Source organism: Loxodonta africana, chromosome X (assembly GCF_030014295.1).
Source record: "Loxodonta africana isolate mLoxAfr1 chromosome X, mLoxAfr1.hap2, whole genome shotgun sequence".
Taxonomy (NCBI): Eukaryota; Metazoa; Chordata; class Mammalia; order Proboscidea; family Elephantidae; genus Loxodonta; species Loxodonta africana.
Genome location: NC_087369.1, coordinates 71925582 through 71937664, shown reverse-complemented (window position 1 = coordinate 71937664; position 12083 = coordinate 71925582). Strand labels below are relative to the sequence as shown.

At 38.8% G+C, this 12083-nt stretch overlaps 1 protein-coding gene across 1 annotated transcript in view; it reads right to left on the bottom strand.

Annotated features, from left to right (window-relative positions):
- Positions 1–12083, bottom strand: part of MTMR8 (myotubularin related protein 8) — a 154255-nt gene that overhangs the window by 70171 nt on the left and 72001 nt on the right. The window contains 1 exon segment of the mRNA XM_064278442.1: positions 9102–9229. Coding sequence (XP_064134512.1) covers positions 9102–9229 — 128 coding nt within the window.

The window sequence follows — 12083 nt, the reverse complement described above, 5'->3', positions numbered from 1 at the left end:
ACGTCCAAAGTATGTAAGATGCATTATTGCCATCCTTGCTTCTAAGGAGCATTCTGGTTGTACTTCTTCCAAGACAGATTTATTCGTTCTTCTGGCAGTCCATGGTATATTTAATATTCTTCGTCAACACCACAATTCAAAGACATAAGTTCTTCTTTGGTCTTCCTTATTCACTGTCCAGCTTTCACATGCATATGATGCGATTGAAAATACCATGGCTTGGGTCAGGTGCACCTTAGTCTTCAAGGTGACATCTTTGCTGTTCAACACTATAAACAGGTCCTTTGCAGCAGATTTACCCAATGCAATGCATCTTTTGATTTCTTGACTGCTGCTTCCATGGCTGTTGATTGTGGATCCAAGTAAAATGAAAGCCTTGACAACTTCAATCTTTTCTCCATTTATCATGATGTTGTTCACTGGTCCAGTTGTGAGCATTTTTGTTTTCTTTATGTTGAGGTGCAATCCATACTGAAGGCTGTGGTCTTTGATCTTCATTAGTAAGTGCTTCAAGTCCTCTTCACTTTCAGCAAGCAAGGTTGTGTTATCTGCATAACGCAGGTTGTTAATGAGTCTTCCTCCAATCCTGATGCCCCGTTCTCCTTCATATGGTCCAGCTTCTCGGATTATTTGCTCAGCATACAGGTTGAATAGGTATGGTGAAAGAATACAACCCTGACACACACCTTTCCTGACTTTAAAACAATCAGTATCCTCTTGTTCTGACCGAACAACTGCCTCTTGATCTATGTAAAGGTTCCTCATGAGCACAATTAAGTGTTCTGGAATTCCCATTCTTCGCAATGTTATCCATAATTTGTTATCATCCACACAGTTGAATGTCTTTGCATAATCAATAAAACACAGGTAAACATCCTTCTGGTGTTCTCTGCTTTCAGCCAAGATCCATCTGACATCAGCAATGATATCCCTGGTTCCACATCCTATTCTGAAACCAGCCTGAATTTCTGGCAGTTCTTTGTCGATATACTGCTGCAGCCGTTTTTGAATGATCTTGAGCAAAATTTTGCTTGCATGTGATATTAATGATTTTGTTCTATAATTTCCACATTCGGTTGGATCACCTTTCTAGGGAATAGGCATAAATATGGATCTCTTCCAGTCAGTTGGCCAGGAAGCTGTCTTCCATATTTCTTGGCATAGACGAGTGAGCACCTCCAGTGCTGCATCCATTTGTTGAAACATCTCAATTGATATTCCATCAATTCCTGGAGCCTTGTTGTTCGCCAGTGCCTTCAGAGCAGCTTGGACTTCTTCCTTCAGTACCATCAGTTCCTGATTATACGCTACCTCTTGAAATGGTTGAACATCGATTAATTCCTTTTGGTATAATGACTCTGTGTATTCCTTCCATCTTCTTTTGATGCTTCCTGCGTTGTTTAATATTTTCCCCATAGCATCCTTCACTTTTGCAACTCGAGGCTTGAAGTTTTTCTTCAGTTCTTTCAGCTTGAGAAACACCAAGCGTGTTCTTCCATTTTGGTTTTCCATTTCCAGCTCTTTGCACGTCATTATAATGCTTTACTTTGTCTTCTCGAGCCGCCCTTTGAAATCTTCTGTTCAGTTCTTCTACTTCATCAATTCTTCCTTTTGCTTTAGCTGCTCAACGTTAGAGATCAAGTTTCAGAGTCTCCTCTGACATCCATCTTGGTCTTTTCTTTCTTTCCTGTCTTTTCAATGACCTCTTGCTTTCTTCATGTATGATGTCCTTGATGTCATTCCACAACTTGTCTGGTGTTCAGTCACCAGTGTTCAATGCATCAAATCTATTCTTCAGATGGTCTCTAAATTCAGGTGGGATATACTCAAGGTCATATTTTGGCTCTCGTGGACTTGCTCTGATTTTCTTCAGTTTTAGCTTGAACTTGCATATGAGCAATTGATGGTCTGTTTCACAGTAAGCCCCTGGCCTTTTCTGACTGATGATATTGAGCTTTTCCATCGTCTCTTTCCACAGATGTAGTCAATTTGATTTCTGTGTGTTCCATCTGGCAAGGTCCATGTGTATAGGAAGAAGGACCTGGCAGTCTACTTCTGAGAAGTATTAGCCAGTGCAAACCTATGAATAAATATACATAGAGAGAGATTTATATCAAGGACATGGCTCATGTGATTGTAGAGGCTGGAACTTCCCAAGTCCGTGGATCTGGATAGAGGCTTCTCTTGATTCATGTAGCCGCCAGGGCTGGCAAACCCAAGATCGGCAGTTCACAGAGCAGGGTTCCTGCTCTCGGGCTGTGAAAATCAATGAATTCCAAGATCTGCAGATAAGCTGATAGCTCAAGCCCCAAGAGCCGGAGGTCAGACAAACAGGAGGCAGTTGCAGGATCCAGAGTGAGCAAAAAACCAGAACATCTGCTAATATTTGGATGCAGGCCACACCTCCAAGGAAATTCCCTTTCAATTGATTGGCTACTCACAGCAGATTCCATCATGGGAGTGATCACATATAAACAGTGAGAATCATGGCCCAGCCAAGTTGACATACAATATTAACCATCACAATTGTGTACCTGTAAAAAGTTGAATTGACAAATGTTGTGTGATGGATATTAAAAAAAAGAGCAGTTGCTGAGTAATGTACAACCAAACACCTCATGGTGCTTGGATTCTTGGTTTGGCAGTTTAGGTTCATGGTTTCATGGGACATCTCAGGTAATTAGCCTAATATCATTTTTAGTGCTTCTGTTCTACCTCCCTGTTTGTTGTGTAGTGCCTGGGGTTTTATAAGCTTGTAAGTGGCCATCCAAGGTATAACAGTTGGTCTCTACTCACCTGAAGCAGTAGAGGAAGATGAAGAGTCAGGAATAAGAGGAGGAAATGGAATGTGTGCTAATCATTTCCATGAACAAATGCCTTTTTTGCCATGAGACCAGAACTGGATGGTGGCCAGCTACCATTTCTTAACATTTTGATCAAAGATTCTATAGGAGAATCTTAATCAAAAGGGGGAAAATGTGACCAGAATTCCAAAAGCTCATAGAATCCAGACCTTCTGGAGCCACAGATGCTGGATGAACCCTCAAACCTGCTGCCCTGAGACAATCTTTAAACCTTGAATCTTAAAGCAAAAATATCCCCTGAAGACTTCTTTAGACCAAAAAGTAGTTAGCTTATTTAGTAAAGAATGCTTGCTTGAACATCATGCTCTTTTGAAGGACTACCTATAGGTATAAAATTGACAATAGCAACTCGAAATTTTACATAAGAAGCTTAGGGAGCAGGGAGTTCATGATAATGGTGAAGGAACAATTTGGAAAAGGATAGCAAAATTGGTTGCACAACTTGAAGAGTACTGTAATCAATGTCACTGAATTGTACATGCAGAAATTATTGAATTGGTATATTTTGCTGTGTATAATTTCAACAATAAAAAAAAATGGGCAAAGGAGCTGAGTAGGGATTTCACCAAAGAAGATATACAGATGACCAATAAACACATGATGAGATGTTTGATGTCATTATTCATTACAGAAATGCAAATCAAAACCACAATGAGATATCATTTCCCACTCACTAGGATGGCTATTATCAGAAAAATGGAAGGCAACAAGTGTTGGCAAGGATGTAGAGAAACTGAAACCCCACTGCATTGCTGATGGGAATTTAAAATAGTGTAGCCACTGTGGAAAACAGTTTGTTGGTTTTTCAAAAAAGTAAACAAAGAATTACCATATGACCCAGCAATTCCAGTCCTAGGTATAAACAAACACTTGAAAGCAGGGATTCAGACACTTTTACATCACTGTTCATCGCAGCATCATTTGCAATAGCCAAGATGAACGGATAAACAAAATGCGGTACATACACACAATGGAATATTATTCAGCCATAAAGAGAAATGAAGTTCTGATACATGATACTGCAGATTAACCTCGAAAACATTATGCTGACTGAAATAAGTCAGACACAAAAGGACAAATATTCAACTTATATGAAATATCTAGAATAGTCAAACGCATAGGGAACAAAATGTATTAGTGGTTACCAGGGGCAAGTTAGAGTTATTGCTTAAGGGGTATCGAATTTCTGTTAAGGATGATGAAAAAATTTGTGGTGATGGTTATACAACATGGTGAACATAATTAACGTCACTGAACTGTACACTTACAAATGGTTGAAATGGCAAATGTTTTGTTATGTATATATTTACAACAATTTTTTAAAAAAGTAAAGGGATAGAGAAAGATAAAGCATGCAAACCGTAATCCAAAGCAGCCTGGATTTTAGACAAAGCAGACTTCAAAGCAAGGCAAATTACAAGGGATAAATAGGGGTATTACATAATGATAAAGGGGTCAATTATCTAAGAAGACATAACAATCATTAATATATGTGTGCCTAGCTAAAAAGCATCAAAATACATGAGGCCAATACTCATAGAATTGCAAGGAGAAATACACAAATCCACTATTATGGTTGGAGACTTCAAAACCCCTCTATTAGTAATTGACAGATCCGGCAAGCAGAAAATCAGTAATAATATAGTCAAACTGAACAGCACCATCAATCAACTGAATCTAATTGACAATTACAGAACACTTTATCCAACCACAGCAGAATACACACTCATCTCAAGCTCCCATGGAACATTCACCAATAGACCACATCCTAGGCCATAAAACACACCTTAACAAATTTAAAAGAATAGAAATCACACAAGCTATGTTCTCAGACCACAATGGAATTAAAATAGAAATCCATAACAGAAAGACAGCTACAAAATCCCAAAATATTGGAGATTAAACAACTCACTTTGAAATATCACATAGTAAAAGAAGAAGTCCCAAGAGAGATTTAAAAATATTTTAATGAAAGTGAACATACAACTTATCAAAATTTGTGGGATGCAGTAAAGGCAGGGCTTAGAGGAAAATTTATAGCACTGGATGCACATATTGGAAAAAGAGGAAAGAAAGGTCTAAAATCAATCATTTAAATTTCCACCTTAGGAAACTCAAAAAAGAGCAAATTAAATCCAAAGTAAGCAGACAATAAGAAATTATAAAAATTAGAGCCCAAAACAATGAAATTAAAATAGAAAACTAATAGGGAAAGCCCAGAAAAACAAAAGCTGATCCTTTGACATGATCAATTAAATTGATAAACTTCTAGCCCAGCTAACCTAGAAAAAGAGAGGGAAGGCACAAATTACTGATATCAGAAATGATATGGAACCCATGGAAATTAAAAAAAAACAATAAAGGAATATTATGAGCAACTCTATGCATGCATTTGATAACAGATGAAATGGACCAATTCCTTGAAAGGCACTATCTATTAAAGCTCATATAATATTGTACTAGGAAGTTCTAACCAGAACAATTGGGCAAGAGAAAGAAATAAAAGTAACATAAATTGGAAAGAAAGAAGTAAAACTACCTTTACTTGCAGATGACATGTGTATATATATATATAAATATAATCCCAAAGAAAACTACTCAAGCTAATAAATGAATTCAGCAACATTGCAGGGTATGAGATCAACACACAAAAATCAGTTGTTTCTATACATCAACAATGAAAAATATAAAAAAAAATTAAGAAAGCAATTCCATTTACAATAGCATCAAAAGAATAAAATACTTAGAAATAAATTTAACCAAGGGGGTTTAAGGTTGGTACATGGAAACTACAAAACATTACGGAAACAAATTAAATAACAGCTAAATAAATGGGATGATATCCCATGTTCATGGACTGAAAGACTTAATATTGTTATGATGTCAATACCCTTCAAACCAATCTAAAGATTCAAAGCAATCCCTATCAAAATTGGTCTTTTTTGCAGAAATTGAAAAATTTATCCTAAAAATTCATATTGATTTGCAAGGGACCCCAAATAGCCAAAACTGCCAAAAAAGAATAGTGGAGAATTCACATTTCCTGTTTTCAAAACTTAGACTACCAAGCTACAGTATTCAAAACAGTAGTATTCAACATGTTGTTGTTGTGTGCCATTGAGTCAATTCCAACTCATAGAAGCTCCATGTGACAGAGTAGAGCTACCCCATAGGGTTTTCTAGGCTGTAATATTTATAGGAGCAGACTGCCATGTCTTTCTTCTACGGAGCCACTGGGTGGGTTCAAACTGCCAACCTTTCAAACAGCAGCTGAATGCTTAACCATTGTGCCATCACTGCTCCTTTGGTATTAGCATGAGGATAGACTTATAAAACAGTGGAATAGAATTGAGAGTTCAGAAATAAACCCAAACATCTATGGCCAGTTGTTTGGATGCCAAATCCATGCAATGGGGAAAAAATAATTTCTTCAATAAATTGTGCTGGGACAAATGAGTATCCACATGCAAAAGAATGTAATTAGATGCTTACCCAAGACTAGATACAAAAATTAAGTGAAAATGGATCAAAAACCTAAATATAAGTTAAAATAATAAAACTCTTACAAGAAAACATAAAGGTAAATCTTCATGACCTTGGATTTGGCAATGGTTTATTAGACATGGCACCTAAAGCACAATTAACAAAAGATAAAATAGATAATTTGAACCTCATCAAACATCAAAATTAAAAACTTTCAGGAATCACAGAACACTATTGAGAGGGTCAAAAGACAACCCACAAAATGAAGGAAAATATCTATTAAGGGTTTACTAACCAGAATATCTAATAAAGGTTTGCTTTTTTACCCAGAACATAGGCTGCCTCAGTGGTGCAAACAGTTAAGCATGCAACTATCAGTGGAAAGGTTGGTGGTTTGAACCCATCCAGAGGCACCTTGAGAAGACGGGCCTGCTGATCTGGTTCTGAAAGGTCAGAGCCTTGAAAACTGTCTTAGTCTGGGTTCTCTTTCTAGTGGGAGCAAAACCAGTGAAACATTTATATAAATATGTATAGAGAGGCTTACTTCAAGGAAATGGCTCACACAATTGTGCGTGCTGGCAAGTCCCAAATCTGTGGGTCTAGTGGCAGGCTGGAGACCTCTGCTGACTCACGGAGTTGCAGTGGCTGGCAAATCCAAGATCTGCAGGTCAGCTGGCAGGCTGGAGACTTCTGCAGGCTTATGTCCCAAGAACCAGAGGTGGTGACAAGAAGAGTACAGGATTGAGAGAGAGTGCTTTGCCATAACATCCTTTTATATACTGGAGGCAGGCAACAGCCCCAAGGATACTCCCCTTTCAACTGCCTGGCTGCTCACATCAGACCACAAAATGGAAGGTGGCTGCATAGTGTCTGCCAAACCACTGAGAATCACAGCCTAGTCAAGTTGACATATAATGTTAACCATCACAGAGACCCTAGGGAGCAGTTCTACTCTGCACACATGCGGTCACCATGAGTTGGAATCGACTCGATGGCAACTAACAACAACAATAACAACAACCTAGAATATATAAAGAGCTCCTACAACTCAACAACAAAAAAACAATTAAAAATGGGCAAAGGACTTGAATAGACTTGACTATCCAATGAAGATATACAAATCGCCAATAAGCATGAAAAGATGCTCAACATCATTAGTCATTAACCAATAATTCATACCAGTTGCCATTGACTCAATCATGACTCATGGCGACCCCATGTGTGACAGAGTAGAGCTGTGCTCCAAAGAGTTTTCAATGCTTATGTTTTAGAAATAGATCCTCAGACCTTTCTTCCAAGGTGCCTCTGGGTAGACTCAAACCTCCAACCTTTCAGTTAGCAGCCAAGCACATTTACACTTTGCACCACCCAGAACCATTAATCATTAGGAAAATGCAAACTGAAACCACAATGAGATACCATTTAACATCCACTAGAAATGGTTATTAAAAAAAAAGAAAATAAGTCTTGGTAAGGATGTGGAGAAATCGGGACCCTCATACACAGTTAGTGGGGATGTAATATGTTGCAGCTTGTGGAAAATGGCAGTCCCTCAGTAAGTTAAACATAGTATTACCACATGACCCAACAATTCTATTCCTAGGTATATACCAAAAGATTTGAAAACCGGTATTCAAACAAAAAACTTGTATATGAATGTTCATAACACTACTAGTCACAATAGTCAAAAGAAGGAAACAACCCAAACGTCCATCAATTGGTGACCGAATAAACAAAATGCAATATATCCATACCATGGAATATTATTCAGCCAAAAAAAGGAATGGAGTATTGATACATGCTACAACATGGATGAACTGTGAAAGCATTATGATAAGTGAAAGCAAGCAGACACAAAAGGTCACATATTACATAATTCTGTTTATATGAAATGTCCAGAGAATGCCTATCTATAAATACAGAAAGTAGATCAGTGGTTGTTAGGGGCCTGGGGTGAGGGAGAAATGGGGAGTGTCTGTTTAAAGTGTAAGAAGTTTCCTTTTCAGGTGACAAACATATCCTGGAACTACATAGTGGTGATGCTTGTACAACATTGTGAATGTACTAAATGCCACTGAATTGTACACTTTAATATGGTTAAAATGGTGTATTTTATGTTATGTGTATTTTATCACCACCACAAAAACCCAATCATTGTTCACAATTTTTTTTTTACCTTCTAGAATTCTTGCCCCCTGACCTAAGCCCTTCATCCCCACTTCCAACCATCTCTCATGAGTCTCCAAGGTAATCCGTAGCCCTTTTTAGAATATAGAATGAAAACCGCCTTGGAATCAGCAGACTGCAAGACAGGCTCAGGTGTCTTGCACTCACTCATTCAGTGGTGGTTACTGAGAACAGCAGCCTGCAGCAGGTTTGGAAAAGTGTAGGAAACAGTAGCAGCACTCTCTATTTCTTTTTTTTTTCTCTTTGTAGGGGGAAAGGGAAGGAAAAGGAGAAGAGAAAGATAAGAGGAAGAATAAAGGAATGGGGCAACCTGCATCCTGATTGGTTATATTCCTACAAATCAATTATTCCTTGTTTATTTCCCCCTAAGCAAATAACAAACAAAGCCCTGAAAATCTAAAGGATTGTGTTCTTGTTTTCAGAGGCAGCAAGGAATGGGTGATCTGGGGAAAGAGTAACCTACTCCACAGCCATGCTTGTGCAGATGGTGGCAGCTGTTTAAGAAGAAGCAAGGCAACTGAGGCCCTGGGGCCTGCTGTAAGAAAGAAGGGGTCAGTTTAGAAACACTGAATATTGTAGACCACAGTACTAGGATTGAGCATCCCATACAAAGCGAAGCCTTTATAGAGACGGTTCCTGAAGTCTGGCTTCCTTTGAACCAAAAAAGGCCACACGAAATGAGTTTTCTCATAGATATTGTTAGAAAAGAAAAAGAAGCCAAAAAATTAGTAGCAGCAAGCAAGTAACCTTAACAGTCTTGCTGAACTTGATAATCAGCCAAATTTTAGTATAGTAATAAGTAACCCAACTCAAGAGAGGGGGATAGGATATGATAAGGAAAATGGAAATAAGTGGCTAATGAGCATTAATAGAGTAACAAATTCTCTGTGCTTCCATTTATCCACCTTTAAAATGAACGCTGTTGTTGTTAGTTGCTGTAGGGTCTATTTGACTCATGGTGACCACAGCATTACAGAGTAGAACTGCTTCATAGGGTTTTCTTGGCTGCAAGCTTAATGGAAGCAGATGGCCAGGCCTTTTCTTCTGTGTACCCCTGGGTGGATTTGAACCATCAACACTGAGGTTAAGAATTGAGCACGAACCATTTGTGTCACCCAGGGAAGCTTAAAATGAATATGAGGTTAAAGAGAGTTCCATATTGAAAAGCAGGAGATTCTAGGTCTAGTCTGTGCTGTGGAGTAGCTGTATGATATTGGGAAAGTCCCTCCCTCTTTCTGGGCCTGCTTCCTCATCTGTACAATGTGATCTCTAAGATCTCTTCCAAAAGTAGGATTCTATTAGCTGATGACGTTTCCAGTTTTAAAAATTCTGGAATTGTTTTTAAATATATTTAAAGAATATGTAGAAGGTTAAGAGACAAGAATTCCACAGGGTAAATTTCTGGCTATCTACATATAATTTTCCCCCACGTGTCTGTCAGTTTGTCATATTGTGGGGGCTTGTGTGTTGCTGTGATGCTGGAAGCTATGACACCAGTATTCAGATACCAGCAGGGTCACCACGGAGGACAGGTTTCAGCTAAGCTTCCAGACTAAGACAGGCTATGAAGAAGGACCTGGCAGTCTACTTCTGAAAAGCATTAGCCAGTGAAAACCTTATGAATAGCAGTGGAACACTGTCTGATATAGGGCTGGAAGATGTGCCCTCCAGGTTGGAAGGCACTCAAAAGATGACTGGGGAAGAGCTGCCTCCTCAAAGTAGAGTCAACCTTAATGACGTGGATGGAGTAAAGCTTTCAGGACCTTCATTTGCTGATGTTGCATGACTCAAAATAAGAAGAAACAGCTGCAAACATCCATTAATAATTGGAACCTGGAATGTACAAAGTATGAGTCTAGGGAAATTGGAAATCGTCAAAAATGAAATGGAACACGTAAACATCGATATCCTAGGCATCAGTGAGCTAAAATGGACTAGTATTGGCCATTTTGAACCAGACAATCATATAGTCTACTATGCTGGGAATGACAACTCGAAGAGGAATGGTGTTGCATTCATCCCCAAAAAGAACGTTTCAAGATCTGTCTTGAAGTACAACGCTGTCAGTGATAGGATGATATCCATACGCCTACAAGGTAGACCAGTTAATACGACTATTATTCAAATTTACGCACCAACCACTAGGGCCAAAGATGAAGAAATAGAAGATTTTTATCAGCTGCTGCAGTCTGAAATCGATCAAACATGCAATCAAGATGCATTGATAATTACTGGCGATTGGAATGCAAAAGTTGGAAACAAAGAAGAAAGACCAGTAGTTGGAAAATATGACCTTGGTGATAGAAACAATGCCAGAGATCAAATGATAGAATTTTGCAAGACCAACGACTTCTTCATTGCAAATACCTTCTTTCACCAACATAAACGGCGACTATACATATGGACCTTGCCAGATGGAACACGCAGAAATCAAATTGACTACATCTGTGGAAAGATACTATGGAAAAGCTCAATATCATCAGTCAGAACAAGGCCAGGGGCTGACTGTGGAACAGTCCATCAATTGCTCACATGCAAGTTCAAGCTGAAACTGAAGAAAATCAGAGCAAGTCCACGAGAGCCAAAATATGACCTTGAGTATATCCCACCTGAATTTAGAGACCATCTCAAGAATAGATTTGATGCATTGAACACTGGTGACTGAAGACCAGACGAGCTGTGAAATGACATCAAGGACATCATCCATGAAGAATGCAAGAGGTCACTGAAAAGACAGGAAAGAAAGAAAAGACCAAGATGGATGTCAGAGGAGACTCTGAAACTTGCTCTTGAGTGTCAAGCAGCTAAAGCAAAAGGAAGAATTGATGAAGTAAAAGAACTGAACGGAAGATTTCAAAGGGCGGCTCGAGAAGACAAAGTAAAGTATTATAATGACAGTGCAAAGAGATGGAGATGGAAAACCAAAAGGGAAGAACACACTCGGCATTTCTCAAGTTGAAAGAACTGAAGAAAAACTTCAAGCCTCGAGTTGCAAAAGTGAAGGATGCTATGGGGAAAATATTAAACAACGCAGGAAGCATCAAAAGAAGATGGAAGGAATACACAGAGTCATTATACCAAAAAGAATTAGTCAATATTCAACCATTTCAAGAGGTGGCATATGATCAGGAACCGATGGTACTGAAGGAAGAAGTCCAAGCTGCTCTGAAGGCACTGGCGAAAAACAAGGCTCCAGGAATTGATGCAATATCAATTGAGATGTTTCAACAAACAGATGCAGTGCTGGAAGTGCTCACTCCTCTATGCCAAGAAATATGGAAGACAGCTTCCTGGCCAACTGACTGGAAGAGATCCATATTTATGCCTATTCCCAAGAAAGGTGATCCAACTGAATGTGGAAATTATAGGACAATACCATTAATATCACATGCAAGCAAAATTTTGCTGAAGATCACTCCAAAACAGCTGCAGCAGTATATTGACAGGGAACTGCCAGAAATTCAGGCTGGATTCAGAAGAGGATGTGGAACCAAGGGTATCATTGCTGATGTCAGATGGATCCTGGCTGAAAGCAGAGAATACCAGAAG